Raw genomic sequence first — 21151 nt, 5'->3', positions numbered from 1 at the left:
TTGCCCCCAAGGACCCACATGGTGGGGGCCACTGCTCACACCCCCACCGTCAAGGCCCGAGGTTCTGCAACAAACGGCAACGTGCCAAATTCTGGGGCCGGTTTGTTTTATAAAGAGGACCTGATTCCGAATTCTCCAGAAAACATGCACGCCACTGTCCATGGAGAAACGAAAGCAAAACTAAGTAAGAACATGGGGGCGGGGGGTTTCGGGAAGCACATATTCCAGAGTAATCAGAAAAATGTGCCGCTCGGTGGGGAAAGCAAGGCGTTTCTACAAGGAAAGAGGGAAGCAGTGATCACATGATTTAAATGAAGAAAAGAGAAAAAAACCGTGTTGCTGACTGGGGGAGCCACCTCTGATTACTATCGTGTTGATTATTTTATTGGCACTTACAAACAACCCTATACCTGGCAGGGCGCCTGGGTGGCTCCGTGGGCTGAGTGTCCGACTCTCGATTTCGGCTCAAGTCACGATCTCACGGTTCATGGGAACAAGCATTTTGTCAGGCTCTGCACTCACGGCACAGAGCCTGCTTGGGACTCTCTCTCTCGCCCTCTCTATCTCCCTCCCCTGTTGATGTGCTCTCTCTCTCTCCAAGTAAATAAACATGAAAAAAACTATCGCTGGCATATACTAATTCACTGTCCTAACTTACTGTAATTTACTGTACTAGCCTACTGATCCCAATGCCAATGGCTGTGCTGACATTTCACGAGCAGCTATTTGTGAAACGATTGCCGTGTCCGGCCCAGGTCGGGAGCTCATCAGTCGAAAGAGAAGGTGGAGTCTCTCACGTCCAGAAATTTTACACAGTCCCTCACCTCCCCCTGGATCAGCAGCCGCCTCCAGACGGGGAGAGGGGGCTGCAGCGGGGCGGGGGGGGGGGGGCGCACGTGTGCCTCCCCCATGTGGGAAAAGGGCTGAAAATCTGATCTCCTATTAGCGGTACTGACCGAGCACCTACTGTGTGCAGAGTGGTTAGCAGCATTCACTGAACACCTACTGTGTGCAGAGCAGTACACAGTACTGTGGAAGGGCAGGAACATGGTCAGAACAGAACACCCTTGGTTGTTGGCCCCTTGCTGAAGGCAACACGCGGGCTGGCAGCTGCCCCCCTGCCCCACACCCCAACTTCCCTGCCCCGTGCCCCAACCCCTTTGCTCTGTGCCCCACACCCTCTGCCCCACACCCTTCAGCACGCACCCCACAGACCCCTGTCCTGCACCCCAATCCCCCTGCCCTGTGCCCCACACCGCCCTGCCCCGCACCCCCCTCCCCCCCGCGTGCCACACCCATGCCCCTGGCGATGACAAGCCTAGAGTGGTGTTCTCCCTCAGGTTTCTACGCCCAGCTGCTCTCTCAGCTCTGCCCTCCAGTGGTGGGCCTCCCTGCCTCCGGGCAGCCCATCCCAGGTCTCAGGCTCCAGGATGTGGGGACCTCCCCGGGGCCCGGGGCTGAACCTGCCCCCATTCAGGGCTCTCTGACCTCCTGCCCCGGGCCCTCTGCTCACAGCCCTTCCCCCAGGGTCCCTTCTGGCCCTCTGGCCTTGGGGGGCATTCCCTACTCTGGACAAAGATCTCATCCGTCTCCAGCCCAGCGGCCTCAGGCCTGTTTGGTCCAACCCTGGGCCAGCAAGGGGAGGCAGGAAGTCAAATGCGGAATGGACCGCCTGAGAAGCCAGTTGTGGGTCGGTGGGGGGATTGAAGGGACTGTGGGGAAGGGCCAAGAGGTGTCCCTTTGTTCTGGAAATGTCCTGGAGCTGAGGTTCCATCACATTGGGCCAGGGTGGCTGAGTCCTTCTCCCAAACGGCCCCCCTGGCCCCTCTGTGGCGTCCACCCCCACTTAAGGGCTGAGTGAGCCTCTGAGGGGAGGGTGCCAAGCCCCTCGGCTGAGCCACTCAGAGGAGGCCCCCATGGCCGGGCAGAGTCCAGGAGTGCCTTGGAGCCAATTCTAGGAATTGGGGGCAGGGAGCCAAAGGGAGAAGACGGGGTATAGGTCTGGGGCACTCGGCCCGACTCAGGGGCCGGCGGCAGGCTTGGAAATCCCCGCACGATCTAATCCCACAGGATGGTCCCGCCCGACAACCCGGGTTGGGGTTGGGGTTAAGGCTAATCTCCCGGGGGTGCCCCTGCTCCACCCTCCACAAGCCGGCCCCACCCCGCCTTCCACAAGCCAAGTCAACAACTGAGCTGGGGAGGATCCGGGCTGTTGGAACAGGGCAGTGAGAGGAAACAACAAAGTCTGAGGACATCAGAAGGGACGTTACACTGCCAAAGAGGCCGCAGTCTTGCAGGGTGAGAGTTCTGAGGGGCAGGTCTGAGCGCCCCTCTCCGCAGCGCCTGCACCCTGGCCGGGCCGGCTGAGGGCTCTCCCGGGGTCTGGCAGCAGGGTCCAGGCCAGTGCCCCCAACCTCCTGCCAGGGCGAGGGGGGAGGCCAGGCTGGCTCAGGGACGGGCCACCCTGGGCCAGACTCGCACTCCTGCCTTCCCCAGGGGCCTGCACCTGCCGCCTGCAGTCCCCCAACCCACTTGTCACACCGGGAGTGACGGGCGAGTGCTCACTCCTGCATGCCCAGCTGGGCCCAGATGCCCACGCTTAGCTCAGAGGGACTGGAACAAGAGGCATCTCGCTATTTGGGGACCAGCTGGAGGCCGAGCAGGGGGCAGTAGCTGGACAGGCTATGGAACCACGGTCCTTTGTGCCCTGAGAACAGCAGGGTTGACTGGATCTTCCCACAGCAGGGGGAGGCCACAGAGTGGGGGGGGGGGGGTGGGTGTGGAACCGGGGGTGGGGGGTCCTTGCAGGGCATCTGATGGTCAGAGCCGTTGGCGGGCATCTCACAAAACGGCCCGGGAACTCACTCAGGGCACAGGGAAGACAGAGCCCACCAACCCTGTTGCCTCCACCCTTGGCGAGAAGTCACCACACCCGTAAGCACTAGAAGGTTCCCTCTAGGGGCAGTAACACAGGTGATCTGGGGCTTTTTTACGCTTGGTAAACGTTCTACAACAAACACCTCGTCGTTACTAGAGGGAAAGAGAGTTTTAATTCCTAAATCACTGAGGGTGGCAGGCCCACACTGGCGAGCCTGCCCTTCTCCTCCGGGAACAGGCACAGCCTCCACCCTGCCTCTCTTCCGGCTGGGTCCTTCCCCGGGGGAAAGGGCGTGGGCATTAAGGATCTCGTCCCTGGTCCAGCAGACTGCGGCCCAGCGGCCGCTGGAGGGGGTGCCTGCCATAGGCCGGCTGTGGCCGGAGCCGGACTGCGAGGCCCTGCAGGGTCTCCCATCCAGACCCGTGGCCGCTGATGGGGCCCCCAAACACCCGCAGCCGTCGTGCCATGTGCCGCCGTGGGCCGTGGCAGCCTCTGAGGGGCTCGCGGGAGGACCGCGGGAGGAGGAGTCTCTGGGCACTGTCGCCAACAGACGTGTGAGGCGGCGGCGTCCTGCGGTGTGCGCACGCATTCCCGAATCAGCAACAGTAATACTTCTAAATTTAGTAAGAAATGTGAGCCGCTTCTACAAATTATGTAATGCTGTGGAGAAAATAAATGAGCACTGAGATAAAGAGAAAAGTGTATCTTGGTCTTCACTCGGAAGGATCAATACTTAAAATGTGATTCTTTCCGGGGTCGCCTGGGTGGCTCACTGCTTGAACATCGACTCTTGATTTCAGCTCAGGTTCGGGAGATCCAACCCCACGTCGGGCTCTGTGCCGACAGCATGGAGCCTGCTTGGGATTCTCTCTCCCTCTCTGCCCCTCCCGCCCCCAAATAAATAAACTTTTTTTTATAACCTCAGTCAGAACCCATGAGGTCGTTTTTTTAAGTTTACTTATTTTGAGAGAGACTGGGGGAGGGGCAGAGAGAGCACGCAAGCACAAGTGGGGTGGCCTGTTGCCACCCGGGCACCCCAATAAGCAAACTTTTTAAAAAACGTAAATCTAGGGGCGCCTGGGTGGCGCAGTCGGTTAAGCGTCCGACTTCAGCCAGGTCACGATCTCGTGGTCCGTGAGTTTGAGCCCCGCGTCGGGCTCTGGGCTGATGGCTCAGAGCCTGGAGCCTGTTTCCGATTCTGTGTCTCCCTCTCTCTCTGCCCCTCCCCCGTTCATGCTCTCTCTCTCTCTCTCTCTCTGTCCCAAAAATAAATAAAAGTTGAAAAAAAATTTAAATAAAAAACGTAAATCTAAAATGAAGCCACAAGAACAATAAAATCCCATGCTCAGGACAAAAACAACCAGAAGTTTCAGGAACAGATTCCGGAAGGACAACATGCCGAATTCCACTGGAAGCACTGAAGCACTGAATTCCACTGGAAGCAGAAATAGGTGAGTCAAGAATTTACGATTAGGTGCACCTGGGGAGCTCAGTCTGTTACGCATCCGGCTTCGGCTCGGGTCATGATCTCACGGTTGGTGAGTTGGAGCCCCGCATGGGGCTCTCTGCTGTCAGTGCTGAGCCTGCTTCGGATCCTGTCTCTGCCCCTCCCGCTCACATGCGTGTGCACGCATGCACGCTCTCCCTTTCTCTCTGTCTCTCAAAAATAAACATTAAAAAAAATTTACAATTAGTCTTGGGGCGTCTGGGTGGCTCAGTCGGTTAAGCATCCGACTTCGGCTCAGGTCATGATCTCACAGTTCGTGAGTTTGAGCCCCGCGTCGGGCTCTGTGCTGACAGCTCAGAGCCTGGAGCCTGCTTCACATTCTGTGTCTCCCTCTCTCTTTGCCCCTTCCCTGCTCATGCTCTGTCTCTCTCTGTCTCAAAAATAAATAAACATTAAAAAAATTTAAAAAAAATTTACACTTAGTCTTACATTTTATTTTTAAAAAATTTTTAAAGTTTATTTATTTTTTGAGAGACACACAGAGCATGAGCAGGGGAGGGGCAGAGACAGAGGGAGAAAGAGAATCCCAAGCAGGCTCCAAGCTGTCAGCGCCCAGGGCCCTGTGCAGGGCTCAAACCCACGATCCGTGAGTTCATGACCTGAGCCGAAACCAAGAGTCGGATGCTTAACCGACTGAGCCACCCAGGCGCCCCATAGTCTTACATCTTAAAACTTTAAAATTTTCTTTCTTTTTTTTTTTTTTTAAATTTTTTTTCAATGTTTATTCATTTTTGGGACAGAGAGAGACAGAGCATGAACGGGGGAGGGGCAGAGAGAGAGGGAGACACAGAATCGGAAACAGGCTCCAGGCTCTGAGCTGTCAGCCCAGAGCCTGACGCGGGGCTCGAACTCACGGACCGCGAGATCGTGACCTGGCTGAAGTCGGACGCTTAACCGACTGCGCCACCCAGGCGCCCCAAACTTTAAAATTTTCTAAAACAGATACATTAGAATTGGATTAAATTATACCAAGGAGAACAAGAAAACAACAAAGAAGCAAGCAACAATCTCGGGTAAGGAAAAAAGAAAGGGCTGATGCAAAGAGCCGCGGCGCTGGGAGAGAGAGCAGCCGGGCACGCTGGCCGAGAGGCAGCGCGGATACAAGTGGGGACTCCGTCTGCGTACAAGAGACGCGTCTAAAGCTTGTGGACACACAGCGGCTGAAAGGAAAAGTCCGGAAAAGACCGGCGATGTTCTAACCAAAGAGAGTTGGTGTCGCTGCACTGATATCAGACAAAACAGACTCTGAAGTAAATCGATGATCAGGGTGAAAAGGGTCGCCAATGAAAGGCTCAACTTACCAGGAAGAATATCAAGTTAAGATCTGAAGGCATCTAATAATATGGCTTTCCGATGTACGACTCAAGATTGCTAGACCTGCAGGGAAATGGACGGGCCCCGTCACAGGGAGGGATTCCAGCCCCTCCCTCTCAACGACGGGCAGCTCAAGCCGGTCCAAACGGCAAGCACCTGAGAGGTGACGCTTCCCCACTGACCGCCTTGGCGTGAGGGGCACCGTCAGGGAATCCACGCGCCTCTCGAGGACACACGAGGCGTTCACAGCCGTCGATCAGTGGAGCCCGCACCAAACCGCAGCAAGGTTCAAGGAGGGGTGAGCCCCGAGAGTGGAGACGGAAGCTGGAGTGAGGTCGCCAGCTGGGAGCAGACAGAGCCAGCCCAGCGAGCGTCTCAGAGCAAGCCGTGGCAGCGTGCTCGGCTAGGTAGGAAATCAGAACTGAAACCAGAAATTCCGGGAACCCAAAGGAAGCGAAACCGCACACACCCCGTAACGCAGCAGAAGCGTGATTCGGAGACACGGGGGGGTGGGGCAGGGAAGGAGAAAAGGGAGAAGGAAGGGGCCGAGCGCCCTTCTCAGGCGGGATCCCGGGATTGTACAGAACCGGGAAGCAGACACACGTCGGATACGTGTGAGTGTCTGTACACACAGAAGGCCTCCAGGCAGCGAGGAGGACGTGTCCGTGAGCATCACCTCCGGGGGACAAAGCAGGAGTCGCCATGAGATACACCGGCTCCCACCACTGCACATCTGAGCGGTTTTGTGAGGCTTCTGTACGACTTCCAGAACAAACTCACTGACTTTCAAGATACATACGTGTGTCACCAGGGTGCACGTTTACATCAGATTCCCCATCGCATGCGGACAAGAGACTCAGCCCCCAGCTGACGCTCGGGCCCCTCATGGAGTGGAACCCTCCTCCCCTCCCCTCTGCACAGTCCCATGCCCCAGGCACTCGTTGGCCACAAGCCCCCGCCCAGGAGCCCCTGCTGATCCCAGGGACCCGGGGGTGGGGGGGGGGGGCGGGCTGGATGCGTGGGGAGGGAAGGGTGGCTTGGGAGGTGGCCTCGGGACAAGCCCTGCCTCCAGGCCCGGGGGCAGTGCATGGGAGGCGGTGGGGCGGGCACAGAGGAGGGGGCAGGAGGAGTTTAGGTCCCAGGTGCTTCACTGGCCTTTGGGTGGGTGCCGGAGCCTGTGGCCTCTGAACCCCTCCACGGAGGGATGCGTGTTACCCTGACCTTCGTGCGGTCTTCCTGCACCGATGCCCAGCTCTGAGCCCTCCCACCCACCAGGCAGAGTCCCTCCTTTGGAGCGCGTGCCCGCCCCAGATGTGAGCTCACAGGACAGGGACCGGCCGCAGGCCGGATCCGCACACGGGCAGGGAGCCGCCGGGCGCGGGCGAGGGGCCAGCGACCGCCGCTGGGTCTGTATTGACTGGAGCCGGGCGCCGGCCAGCCAGCCTTGGAAAGCTGGTGCGGCGCCCGCCGGCCAAAGTCCAAGACAGAACAGAGTCCCCTAGAGTGGAAGGGCAAGCTAACACCTGCGCCGCTTGACATCACGGCAACCCTCACACGTGCCTCCTTGTTCCCATTTTCCAAGAGTTAAGGGGAGACGTTAACCACAGTGAGTTTTATAACCACCGAAGCCATTTGTACGTGAGAAACGGGTAGCCCCTGCTTCCAAAGCTTGTCTGTGGGGCTCCTCTTGTCTGTGGGCATGGCTCACACAGGCCCCGGCTGTGTGTCCCGGGCACTGCCAGACCCTCAGTGGACAGACCCGGGAGGAGGGCCTCCTTCTGCTCAAAGGCTAATAAAGGGCGGCCACTGCTCCCGCTCACTGCTCTTTTTTTAAAAGTGTTTACTTATTTTCTCTTTTTGTAATTTTTTTTAATGTTTCTTCATTTTTGAGAGACAGAGGAAGACAGAGCACGAGCAGGGAAGGGGCAGAGAGAGAGGGAGACGCAGAATCCGAAGCAGGCTCCAGGCTCCGAGCCGTCAGCACAGAGCCCGACACGGGGCTCGAACTCACGAACTGTGAGATCATGACCTGAGCCAAAGTCGGGTGCTCAACCGACTGAGCCACCCAGGTGCCCCTTTTTTCAAAACTTTTTTTTTTCTTTTTTTTTTTCAAAACATTTTTAACGTTTTTATTTGTTTTTGAGAGAGACAGAGACAGAGCGTGAGTAGGGGGGAGGGGCAGAGAGAGAGGGAGACACATAATCTGAAGCAGGCTCCAGGCTATGAGCTGTCAGCACAGAGCCCGACATGGGGCTCGAACTCACAAACCGCAAGATCATGACCTGAGCTGAAGTCGGAAGCTTAACCGACTGAGCCACCCAGGCACCCCATCTTTGTTCTTTTTTTATGGCTGAATAATATTCCATTGTGGATACACCACACTGTTTATCCAGTCATCAGCTGATGGACATTTGGATTTTTTACCTCTTGGCTGGTATAAATAACGCTGCTATGAACACTTGTGTGCAGGTTTTTTTGCTTAATTTAATTTTTTGTATGTTTATTTGTGAGAGAGAGATAGAGAGCGAGCAGGGGAGGGGCAGAGAGAGGGAGACACAGAATCGGAAGCAGGCTCCAGGCTCCGAGCTGTCAGCACAGAGCCCGATGCGGGGCTCGAACCCACAAACTGTGAGATCATGACCCGAGCTGCAGTGGGATGCTCAACCACTGAGCTGCCCGGTGCCCCTGCCCCTGCTCGCTCCTACCCCTGCCCCTGCCTGCAACCCCAGCCCCGAGGGACCAACTTGCATTTGAGCCAACTTGCAGGCTTGACGAGCTCCTGTGGATTCTCAGCGAACACAGGTGCCTGTGCGTGCGTGTGCGTGTGTGCCTGTGCGCCCAGGTGAGGATCGTGGGGTCCCTGATCCGTGCAGGGGATGGACCCACCAGCTCCAAGGAGCGGTGACCAGACTTGAGCTTGAGCGCAGAGAACTTCAGGATTCGCTTTCCTGGAACTTCGGGATTCGCTTTCTTGGAAGAGGCTTCCTGCCGGTTTCCTGTTTTCTTTAGAATGACCGGCTAGTGAAGTGCTTTCTAATAAAGGTAGAATAAATGACCACCAAGCAGGTCGTAAACACTTTCTGTGAATTTGGGGCAGTTCCCGGCTCCACAGTGACTTCCCCTAATTAGACGTTTCTTTCCCTTTCTAGGCCCTGGGTGTGGATCCTGGAGCCCCATTGGGGCAGCCTCCTCCCCACCCCCGCCGGCTCCACCCTCGCCCTCAGCCGCCGGGCCGGCGACTCTCCTCTGGCTCTGTGCACACAGGAGCGGCCGCCTGCGCAGGGAGCCGGGGTGCAGGTAAGGGCTCGGAGAGCCGGGGCCGAGGACGCGGGGTGCACTTCCGCGGTGGAGGGTACAGGATACGTGTTGGGATGGACACACTGGGGGATGGGGATCCGGGAGCGCGGGGCGCCGGGACCCTCACCCACAGACAGGTGGCCCCGAGCGTCCCGCCAGAGTCTGTGGGCCAGGCGGCCGGGGGCAAAGGGTGTGGCACAGGGGGAGAGAGGAGGGGGGCTACAGGTCACCGTGGGACTGCCTCCCTGCGGGGCACCCCCAGGCTGAGCTTTTGAGGGAGCAGGGAGTCCGGTCGCGGGTGTCCACTGCCTCGGGACAGAACATCCTCCTCCCCCTGCCCCATTCACGCCCAGGCCCGGCAGGACGGCACTCGTGCTCCCCCAGACTCACACTTACACGTGTGTGCACTCACGCTCATGGACTCACGCGCCCATGATACCCACACACGTTCGCACACACAGCAGTAAAACAGAAAAGAGCCACCGCCTAAGACTTCCTTGCCCAAGAGGCGATGTTGTGCCCCAGAAGCCCAGAGATGAGCCTGTTCCCTGGGGTGAGTTTTCTAGCGGTCCCTCTGCAAGCCCACCCCCCTCACGCACGTGTGGTTTGGCCACAGCGGCAAGCTCTATGCGGTGCCTCACCCCCTGCTGGTTAATAACCTGCAGCCGAAAACCACTTTCCAGACCTGTGGCTAGAGGACCCAGAGCCCCTGAGAGGCCCTCCTGTCCCTGGGGACCCTGGGGACGGTGACGGAGTGGGTGGGGGGCACACGTGCTTCTGGCCCCTGCAGTCAGGGCGGTGTCTCACTGGGCTGGTGGTGGGGACGAGGCTTCTTGGCACAGGTGTCTTGTGAGCCCGGCGGGAGACAGCCAAGCAGAGGGGAGGTGGGAAGTGTTTGCCAGCCTAGCCCCCGGGCTTGCAGGACTTTACTGCCCGGCTGGGGACCCCTCCCGGCCACGGCTGCAAGGACCATGATGCCGCAGAAGCACCTGGTCCCGGGCACTCCCTCCCCCACCAGCTCTGGCTGCGGGGGGGGCTCCCCACCCCCCCGCGTCTCCCCAGGTGCTTAGTCACCTCCCTTGCAGTGTTGGTGAAAGGCTGGCCAGGTCAGCATTGTGCACAGACACCGAAGTACGTGCGGGGGTCACTGCACCCCCGCAGCTGGGGAGAGAGCGACAGCAGCCGCTATTAGGCGCTGCGGGAGCGGGGGACCCCCGTGCACCCGGCCCGCCAACAGACCCGGCTCCCAGTTCCCCTCGTCCCAAAGGGGGACGAGTTGCTGGCAGTGCTGACAGAAGCAGGCGTTTTCCAAATCGCGTCAGTGACTCCTAAGTGCGGATAGCTCTTGAGCCTGTGAATCATTCACCGGTGCTGTGACTCCTGTGTCAGTACGTAGGTGCCGCCGTGAGGCTACGTCTGTTGGCCCCGGGCCCCACACCCAGTCTCCCTGCACCACGCCAAGCGTCCGCCCCCTTCCCTGTCTCCTTCCCAGTCTCCTTCCCTGTCACCCTCTCTCTCCGGTTTTCTGTCCTTCGCCACGGTGGTGGCAGGTGAGAGGGCTCAGGCAGAGCGAGTGGGGCTGCCACATTTGATTTCAGGAAATGAGTCCTTTTTTTTACGTGTAAGCACGTCCCAAATATTGCATGGAACACATACTCCAAAATGGGGGGTTGCGTATCCGAGGTTCAAGTGTGACGGGGGGTCCGTATTGTCCCTGGCAAGCCCAGAGAGCTGCCTGTCTCACCAGGGAGAAGTTTCTCCGGATAAATTCCCCGGAACAACCGAACGTTTCTGCGCACGGGGCGGCACCACCGATGCCACGAAACCCGGGCCTGGCTGCTCTTGCAACCAAATGCACAACGGCCACCGGGGGTGGGGTCAGTCAGGGGCCGGAGGAAGAGGGCGCAGCCACCACTGGGCAGGAGGAGCTCGGCCCAGGGACTGCAGCTGCCCTCGGGGGCCTCCAGGACCCGGTCACTGAGGCCTGGAGGCCCAGATGGCCTCCCCGGTGGCGAGTTTTGCTGGCCGGGGTGCCGCTCTCGCTCTGGGTAAGGGCTGTTGTCCAGAGATGGCCAGGCCTGGGCTCCGCTCCTCACACGAGTGGACAAACGAGCAGAGCCAGCATACCAGGGGGCAGGAGTTAGAAATGGCATTGTTCAGGAGGTTAAGCGTCCGACTTCGGCTCAGGTCACGATCTTGCAGTTCATGAGTTCAAGCCCCCCTTCTGGCTCTCTGCTGTCAGCACAGAGCCCGCTTTGGATCCTCTGTCTTCCTCTCTCTCTGTGCCCCTCCCAGCTGGTGCTCTCTTTCTCTCTCTTTCAAAAAATAAATAAACATAAAAAAAAAAAAAGCAACAGCGTTCTGTGGGGCCTCTGCTGCCTTTGGCTCTGTGCCCAGAGAGCAGCCCGCTGTGATCGTGGCCTGAAGTGCAAAGTCCCCAGAAGCACATCCAAACCGCACTCAGATGACCCCTGACCTCCCAGTAAAGACGGGATTTCCCAGAGCAGGAGTGCCGGGAGGGGTGCAGCGGTACAATGAACGGCGAGGGGGACCCCTGCCTGCCAGACCCGGCTCCCTGCCCTGCCCTCTGACCGCTGGACTGTTCTGAGGGTAGGCAGCCGAGACGGGCACTGTCCTCACAGATAAGCCTGAGGTTCAGCGTTGGCATCCGTGCCTTGAGCCTGGCTCAGATCTATGCCCAGGTCCAAAAGGAAGGGGCAATGATCAGTAGAAAAAGTCAGGTGGGGCCCAGGACAGCTGTGGGACCCCAGAAGGTTCAGGGTGGCAGGATGTGCAAGAGAACAATGGAAGCTTCCCCCCTCTCCGGTCCAGCTCTTTTTTTCTTTTCTTTTCTTAAAAAAAAATTTTTTTTTAACGTTTATTTATTTTTGAGACAGAGAGAGACACAGCACGAACGGGGGAGGGTCAGAGAGAGAGGGAGACACAGAATCTGAAACAGGCTCCAGGCTCTGAGCTGTCAGCACAGAGCCCGACGCGGGGCTCGAACCCACGGACCGCGAGATCATGACCCGAGCCGAAGTCGGACACGTAACCGACTGAGCCACCCAGGCGCCCCTCTTTTCTTTTTTTCAAATCGGCTCCACACCCAACACGGGGCTTGAACTCACGGCCCTGAGTGTAATAGTTGCAGCTCTACCAACTGAGCCAGCCGGGCGTCCCTAGTCCGGCTCTTTTCTGGCAGGTTTTCCCGTGCTCCTATAAGGTGGAAGTTTGTGTCCGTGTTTTTCAGATTTAGTTCGAGTGTATTAAGACTTGTCCATGGTCCTGGAGGTCTGCCCCAAAGCTGGGGGGCTCCTGATCCCCCGGCTCTGTCCCCTGGTGTCAGGGCCCAGCAGAGCTCTGCAGCCACTCGAGGGATCGCTCTGCACCATTGAAGGACCCTGACCCTCGAGGCACCTGGCCTGGACTGGGGGTGGGAGCGGGGAGGACAGGCCCTCTCGTTCTGAACGACACTCGCTGACACGTAGCCCCGGCCTAGCGGGAAGCCGCCTCCTCTTCCAGTCCACGCTCTTTCCCGCCAGGGATTGGAGGTGCCCTAAGCAGCTGTTCTCAGCCCGGAGCACGCAGACCACCCACAGCCCAGCCTTGCCCAACTGGTCTCCCCCAGCCCCTCAGCTCTGCTCCCAGGCCCAAGCCCTCTTAGACCAATAACCCAGGACCCGTAGGGCAGGCCTGGGTACTGATGATTATTTTTGACCCTCTGGTGGCTCCAACGTGCTCCCAGGTAGAAACCTGGCTCTGAGTGTCACTGGGGGTGGGGATCGGGGGGTCATTGAGGGGACTGCTCAGGACAGTCACGGCCTAGATGACCCCCTGCCTGCCTCAGTAGCAGATGAGACTGCCCCAGCTCAAGTCCAGCACCAGCTCAGGGACAAAGGCCTTGGGAGCGAAGCAGGCACTGTGTCTTCTTCTTCACCAGGAGGGGCCTGGTCTGTCTCATGTGTTGACCCACAGACTGTCACAGCGACATCTGGGCTGGCTCAGACACTGCCACCCAGCGCCACAGGGGTTGTGACAGAGGACATGACACCAGCCAAGGTGGGCACAGTTTGGAGGTGAAAAGGGGTGCAGCCCACGTGTCCCCTTCTCCCCTGCCTGGAACCAGGGGATTTCATGGAGAGTCAGGACCTCTCCCAGCAAAAGGAGAGTGTGAAGAGTGGCTGAGAGGTGACTGCGGGTGAGGGGAGGGCCCTCAGAGCCTGGGGGAGGGGTCACAGGTCACAGGAGCGGGGGCTGGGCCCCAGGAAGAGAAGCCTGGAGCCCCAGCCAGTGCCCATCTGGGAGCCTTGCCCTCTGGGGGCACAAGCTCCAGCCTCCCCGGAGGACACAACAGAGGACGCCAGGTGCTGGTAGGAATCCGTGATGCTTCCTGGCTTGTCTTGTAACCGGTTAATTGTGATTAGAAAACACATGTGTAAATAGCACACCTAATGATGATGTGTGTTTCTCAAGGTGAGGCTAAAATAGATAAGGTTTTAAAATTAGTCAATGTAAGATGATTGTTAGGATTGGAGAGTACGAGGTGCACTAAAACCGGCAGAGGCTGGCGGGGCGGCCCTGGCTGGTGGGCTTCCCTCGGTGCTTCCCAGGGTGGCCAGGCAGGGGCTGCTCCCCATGTCCCCAGGAGGCCGTGCCCTGGGGGCGGGAGGTGACCACCCCCCACCCCAGCCGGCTCACGTGACCAGGACGGCCGCCTGCCTTTCACTTTCCTTTTGCTTGTCAACATGCCCACTCCCTTCCAAAGTCCGGTGTGGCAGGCAGCACGTTTTACACGAACATGCCTTTGTCGAGGTGACCCCCTCTCCACGTCACCCGGTCCAAGCGAGGACCAGAAGGGAGGCCGGGGGCAGGCCGCTCAGGCCCACGGGGACTGAGCACCTCCAGTGTGCAGAGCACGTCCGAGGACCTGAGGGAACCGCAGAGGGGGTGTGTGGGCCCGTGTGGGCCTGCGTGTGCGTGTGCGTGGGGGTGGGGGTGTCACGGGGTGCCGGGGTGACATCACAGAAGACCCCGCGGAGGCGGCGGCTTAGCCGGGCTGGGTGGCCCTGGTTCTGCGTGGAGGGAGGCCCTGCAAGGTGCAGGATTGTGAAAGAAGTCATTTACTTATTCTCAGTCAGCATCCCAGGGAGTTTCCTTACAACTCGAAACGTGACCGTAAACGTATTGGGAAGGATAAACCCCGACAAGAGTCAGGAAGACGTGTGGTGAGGAAGGTTTCGAGGGGAAGGGTCTCCTCCCGGCTACTGCAGACCCTTGGGCACCTCCTGCCTTTCCTGCTAAGTGCTGCAGTCACGCTTGAGGAGCGTGGTGGACGCAAATGCACGTCTGGACAGAGGGCTCAGCGCCATGTCTGTGCTCCGGACATCGGGTGACCACCAGGCCACCAACGGGAGACCCTGCTGCTTGCTCAGCCGCCAAAACTTGGCGCTGGCTTCCGTGTTCTGGGACTGGTTCCGTGTGAATCGTCCACGCTGCATTCAGGACACCTGCCCGCTAGCTCGGGTGCGCCTTCACTTATCCCTGCGGGGTCGGAGCCGGGATCGAGGAGCTGTCCTCCCCTGGAGTGTGTCCTCTCACCTGCAGCCAGAGGAGAGCACGGCCTGCCGCCTCCCACCCCCAAGACAGGGACCCCGACCCACAAGGAGCACCAGGGAAGGGTGGGCACTAAAGCCCATGCTGACGTCAGCTAGTGGCAGCAGAGAGCCGTGTGGGTCCACCGATGGCCGAGAGGCAAACGTGGTGTCCCCTGAGGCCAGGGGATAGTCTGGAGGCCACTGGGAGGGAAGCCCAGTCTCCACAGACTGTAAAGATGGAAACCCTGGGGGCCTGAGGCTTCCTGCAAGCTTGGGCCAGAGGCCACACAACACGGGGTGACTCTTCTGCTGGCTCCCTGTGGCGCAGCCTGGTGTCAGGGATCAGACAGGACCCAGGCAGAGGTCTCCCTCGGGAGACACAGAGGGCTCTGGCTAGGGGACCCGGACAGACCACCGGGACCAGCAAGCACGCCCATGGGCCATTGGGCACGATTTTGTGTCTCCTAATTTAAGAAAATCCATGTCGGGTGGAGGGGAAGGAAAAAGAAGGAAAATTTGTGTTCTGCAATTCAAGAAAAGTTATTTTGTAAAATTACTAGGGGGCCGCCTGGGGGGGCTCAGGCGGTAAAGTTGTCAGCTCAGGTCCTGATCTCACAGATCATGGAGCCCACAGAGTGGGCTCTGTGCCGACAGCTCAGAGCCTGGAGCCTGCTTCCCATTCTGTGTCTCCCACTCTGCCCCTCCCTCGCTCACGCTCTCTTTGTCTCTCCCAAAAGTAAATAAACGTTAAAAAAAAAAATACTTGGGAAAAACTTTCGCAGATCTTATCTGAGGTGCCTGGAAAAAGCCCCAGCATGCGAAGTTTCGACACCTCTTTATAAAACCTTCCATTCACACAAGCAACGTGTGATGGTAATGAGCTGTTCTAGCCTGATCACCACGATTGCTGACTGCTGACGGGCAGCAAAACCAAGAAAGGACTGCCCCTGGATAGTTTCCGGTGGTGAAATCTCCACGTCTGTCACATTATGCAGAGCAGATTCGGGCAGGTTTGGGACGGCCACCCTTATGCACCCATCAACAAATTCTAGTTCCAAGAAGACAGCTGATCACGTTATGCTAATGGACTTGTGGGGGACAGACCCGTAAGGAAAAATACAGAGAGAGCAGGACAGAAACCGCCTCCCAGCGTGACATCAGCTGACAAAGCACCCAGAAACTTGTGGGTTGGAAGCGTCGTGGCCCGAAGGCAGATGCTGGATGGAGAAGACGGGTGTGCCCCTCAATGGACGCCTCGGGCACAGCCCACTGTCCTGCAAGAAAGCAGAGTTGGACCCAGTCACGTGTCACTTGCAAAATGGCTTTGAGATGATTCATGATTCAAACATGGAGGTCAGTCCAGTTTAGCCATCCATGGATTCCCCCCACCTGGGAAGCCTCTGTAAGAGGACACTTCAAACAGATAACACTTAAATTTTTTTTAACGTTTATTTATTTTTGAGAGCAAGAGCGTGAATAGGGAAGAGGCAGAGAGAGAGGGAGACACAGAATCCGAAGCAGGCTCCAGGCTCCGAGCTGCCAGCACAGAGCCCGATGTGGGGCTCGAACCCACGAACCGTGAGATCATGACCTGAGCCGAAATCAGACGCTTAACTGACTGAGCCACCCAGGCGCCCCCAGACAACACTTTGTAAATGAAACCTCGAAGCTTTCAAGGAAAGGACAGAATGACATAAACGTGTGGCGTCCCGTTATTCCAGAAATAACCAAGGGAGAAATAATCGAGCAGGAGCACCTTTGCCTCACAGATGACAGTTTGTTTCCTTAAAACACAAGTCTTGCAAACGCATAAAGAGAAGACCCCAAGGAAGATGGGCAGAGTTTGCTAAGGTGGGGGCACCACGGAAACCCAGAGCGGAGCCGGGCTGGGGTGGTCCCGGCAGCAGGGGCCCCAGCGGGGGTGGGGCGGGGGGTGTGCCTCACAGAGCCCTGAAATCCAGCGCGGGGGCCTGGGGGAGCGTGAGCCGAGGCCTCCCCAAAGGGCCCTGCTGGGTGAGACCCAGATGCAGAGTAATGGACATGGCCCCACACGCTCCCCCCGCACCCTGGTTTGTGCAGGATTGTCGGGATCAGGAGAAAGCAGGGCGTGTGCGGCTGCGGGCTTGGGGCAGGGGACAGTGGGAGTGTCCTGGGGCGACCGTGATGGTGAAATTATGAAGCGTGGAAGTTTGGGGTTCGAGAGCGAATGGCTAAGAAAGAATTCTTGAGACATCTTTGGTGCAAAAAGGTGGTTTTACTGAAGCACGGGGACAGGACCCGTGGACAGAAAGAGCTGCATTGGGTTGTGAGGAGTGACTGATTCTACAGTTTTTAATCGGGGTGGGGCGGGGGGGTGGGGGGTGGGTAGGGATAGCGTCTGTCCTCCAAGAATTTGGAGCAAGGCTTTCGGGACCTTGCGGGGCTACTGTTAAGGTTACTGTTAGTGTTTAATGAAACATAAACGTTAAGGCACTAGGGCAGCCTCGAGCTTCTGGAGCAAGGGCACACGCTGTGTGTCTCAGGGATCGGTGGCTGTAAGGAGATTTAATTCTGGCCACCTTCCTCTTGTCTTCGTTTCCCTCATCAGTAACAAAGGACTACGAACTGGGGGTTCGAGACAACACAAGTTTATTTTCTCACAGTGCTGGAGATCGGAAACCCAAAACCCACACTCCCTCCTGGGCTCCGGTCGAGGATCCTTCCTGGTCTCTTCCAGCTTCTGGTGGCTCGGGAGTTCCTGGGCCAGTGGCTACACTCGTCTCTGCCCCCGTCGTCCTGCTGTGTTCTCCCTGCGTGTCTCTGTCTGTCCAGATTTTCCTCATCTTCTGAGGACACGAATCATACTGGATTCAGAGCTCACCCGACTCCAGTGTGCTCTCATCCTACGCAATTAGCTCTGCAGAGACCCTATATCCAAACGAGGTCACGTTCACAGGTTGTGGGCGGACGTGACTTTTGGGGGCCGCCATTCACCCGGTCCCCACAGTGAGAGGGGGGTCGGGGAGGGAGGGCCGGGGCCGGGGCCGTCTATGAGGGAGGATCTCCCCCGACAGGATTCCGCCTACGCGAAGTCGTGTGTGTGTGTGCTCGTACACGCACGAGAGCACACGCGGATGATGGGCTCGGAGACACCACGGCTCCTCCCGGGGCGAGTCTTTCAGGGGTTCTTTCTTCCTCACCTTCTCTCTGCCACTTGCCCTTGCTTTCCAACGTGGTGTGTGTGTAATGACTTGAAGAGAAGCCCTTCTTGCCACGGAAGTCAAGCTGGAAATAAGTTTGGAAAAATCACACGCAGGTAGCCAGAGAGGCAGCACCAGCCCGCACCCAGGCCGCCTGGAAAGGGACCTCTCCTGGTGAGGCCTGCAGGACCCGGCTCCCAGGGAGCCACACCCCTACTGTCCCGGGGCTGGGGCCCAGCCACCAGAAACCGTAGCCTGTTGAACCGTCAGAAAGCACGGAAATAAAGCTTCTCTACGTGTGAGGGATGCACAGAGGGGCAAAACAGTGCATCAAAGAGCCAGGGAGCGATGCCCGGGGGCTGGGGAAGGGGACGCAGAACGTGGGGCTGAAGGTGCAGATCAGGGTCAAGGTCCAGGTCAGAGCCGGGTGTGAGCCTTCTGGCACGGCCTGCACCGGAGGTGAGAACGGTGTGCGAGGACCACGGGCAGTTCTGGGCCCTGAACGCTGTTACGTTAAACCAATGCCCGCCACGGACAGGACACTGCCCGTTGGGTGTTGGGCGGTTGCCTCTAATTTGTGAAACTTAGGAACATGGCTACCAGAACATTCATAAGATGCCAGGCCCCTACAGCACATTAGCCAAAACCCTCCGTCCAGGAGACTCGGGGTCCGTGTCCTCACAGAGGCCGCTCTGGGCTTGGCACGGGCTCCTGCTCACGGGAGACCAGAGCGCCGGGACTTAAGGGCAGGGGGCTTTGTTGTTGCCGACACATCGCACTCGACGGGACCCACCCCAGTGCGGTTCTGAACGCAGTGGGGGTCCGCAAAGGTGGGTCGGCGGAAGCGGGTGGAAAGAATTCACCGGAGGCGGAACGAAGGAGATGGAGGTTTAGTGAATACGCCGCAGGGGAGCGGCAGGCAGGGCAGGACTGCAGAGTGAGGCCTGTCTGCCGCCAGGCGCCAGGCGGTGGGAGGGGGCCGCTTTTAAAAGGGGAAGATGAGGAGGCGTGGTGACACACGGGATTCTCCCTCTTTCGGTAACTGTGTCTGGCTGTAAGTAGCCCGTCGGTCAGTTAGGGCCTGTGGATGTTTCGGGGGGGTCGCCTGGCGGGTAGGTCTGAATTCAGCCAGGCAGTCGCCACGGCCCTTTCTGCATCCCACCCCTCAAGGCTCTTTCCTGAAAGCGACCTCCACATTCCCTCCAGACACATCGGCAGTGACAGATCTTTGCACATGGGTGGCCGTCGCATCCTCAGCCGCTTCTTCCTGCTGAGCAAGGGGCAGAGAGATGTCCCCACCTACACTTGTCTCCGCGTCAGGGGTTGGCGCAGTTATAGACCAGAGCGTGGTGTTATATGATGTGCTGATGGGCGGTTAGGCGGCCAGGCCCGTGGGATGTGGGGGAGGGGACCCTCCGATGGTGTGGGCTGTTGAACTATATGTTCGTATATGGAATTGCTGGATTCTAGAAGAGACCAGTTTCACAAAGAGACTGACGAGAGGGGGACCAGTAATTAGGAGTCCTAAGAAGGAAAGAAGCCATGAACAGATTTGTTTCCAGGAAAACCATCCTGGTGTTACACGGTCCCAGAAGGGGTGAGGATTGTCTTGTGAGAGCAGGACATCAAGGGGGGAGCGGCTCCAGGTAAGTTCCGATTTCTGACCCAGCAAAATTCAGAGAGGTCACCCTGAAGAAAAGGTCGAGAATGAAGTCTTGGAATTGGGAGGGAGAAGTCGTGAGAGTTTCGAGATGAAAGCATTCGGGGAGTTTTCTGAGATAATATCACAGGATGACTGACTGCCAGGGAATGAGGATTGGCAGTGGGCCAGATTCATGGGCCTCGAGGCTCAGGTGTGAAGAGGCAGAGATCTCCACCCAGCTCCGGGCTGGACCTGGCAGGAGCTCTTCCTCGTCTGGGGCCAAGGCCGTCTTGATTCTGGGAAGATGGGCCCGTGGGGAGAAGCCGTGGAATGTTACCGCTGACGGGGTGGTCAGGAGAGCCTGATGGGGCCCTGTCCGGACGGCCTGAGTGGCTTTCTGTCCTGCGGGAGACGGATTCATTAGAAAAACAAGTCCAGTTTTAACAAACTGGGTCTAATCGTTTACATAAGCTCAGCAAGAATAGGGGTTGATCGTATAGATCTCTTAAAACCTGCTTTGCCGGAACCTTTCATAAGGAGTCTAGATTGAACTCTTGGTAGCCTCTCCAGGCCAGAAGCCAAGCCAAATACTTGCCATCAGACCTGCCTGCAATCCCTGAAGATTTGGGCAGATTCCTCTCCACGAGGTCCCCAAAGTATCCTGAGGTTCCTGCACCTTCCAGGAGTGACCTTCTTTACTCAGCTGGCGAGGCTGCTGGGAACTGTGTCAGCAGGCGTCTGGCCAACATTTCCAAGGGGCTTGATGGCTCCATGTTTCATAAAGCCCACCTTAGTTCCTTAGAGCTCTTTGGTCATATGTGAGTCTATGAATGTCACTCTCAAATATGACGTTCCAGTCAAAGCCTTGGTAAAACAGCCAGTGTTCCCAGTGGTGTCCTGTCACAAGGAGACCAGAATCTTCTCAAACCTCTGCAAAGATTATAAGTGCCAAGGAAGAAAGAATGCTCACTGAGAGTTTCTGAGTTTCAGAGGGTTCAGGTAGACAGAAAAGTTAAATGCCTCAGTCTGTTCACAAATGAATACTTTATCACCTTTCTGTAAGTCATAAGTATCTTAGGAGAAAGTTCCTTTAATCTAGAAGAACAAACATTAGAGAACCAGCAATGTTTCCAATAAGGGTCAGAAAACCATAATCATCTTCTTCAGCTCATTTAGTCCCATATTTCTAATTCTTATTCCGTTTGAATGCGGCTTTTTAGTTCTGGAAACTCTTTTTTTTTTTTTTTTTTTTTTAATTTTTTTTCAATGTTTATTTATTTTTGGGACAGAGAGAGACAGAGCATGAACGGGGGAGGGGCAGAGAGAGAGGGAGACACAGAATCGGAAACAGGCTCCAGGCTCTGAGCCATCAGCCCAGAGCCCGACGCGGGGCTCGAACTCACGGACCGCGAGATCGTGACCTGGCTGAAGTCGGACGCTTAACCGACTGCGCCACCCAGGCGCCCCAGTTCTGGAAACTCTTAACCCCGTTCAAGTTTCATGAAAGATATTGACTACCTGTGTTTGTCAAAAGCCCTTTTTATGAATCTCCTTGAAGACGAAATGTGTTTTGTAAGAGCATCAGAACAACAGCTGTAAAAGACAACACTCAGAAATGGACATTGTTAACCATCTGATATGAGGTTCATCATGATGTAACTCATGAGAAAAGTCAGTTATTTCTGTGACACATAACATTTCAATAATCAGAATATCAAGTGATGACCTTCTACCAGAACA

The 21151-nt window shown here is 57.2% G+C and overlaps 1 protein-coding gene across 1 annotated transcript in view; it reads left to right on the top strand.

The window, feature by feature from the left end:
• Positions 1-18: 18 nt before the first annotated feature.
• Positions 19-21151, top strand: part of SECTM1 (secreted and transmembrane 1) — a 29537-nt gene continuing 8404 nt past the window's right edge. The window contains exons 1-3 of the mRNA XM_043582657.1: positions 19-100; positions 3116-3432; positions 8849-8996. Of these exons, the coding sequence (XP_043438592.1) occupies positions 19-100; positions 3116-3432; positions 8849-8996 (547 nt within the window). The remainder of the gene's footprint in view (positions 101-3115; positions 3433-8848; positions 8997-21151) is intronic.

This window comes from Prionailurus bengalensis, chromosome E1 (genome assembly GCF_016509475.1).
Source record: "Prionailurus bengalensis isolate Pbe53 chromosome E1, Fcat_Pben_1.1_paternal_pri, whole genome shotgun sequence".
In the NCBI taxonomy this organism is placed as follows: Eukaryota; Metazoa; Chordata; class Mammalia; order Carnivora; family Felidae; genus Prionailurus; species Prionailurus bengalensis.
This window is presented reverse-complemented; position numbering and strand designations above follow the sequence as displayed.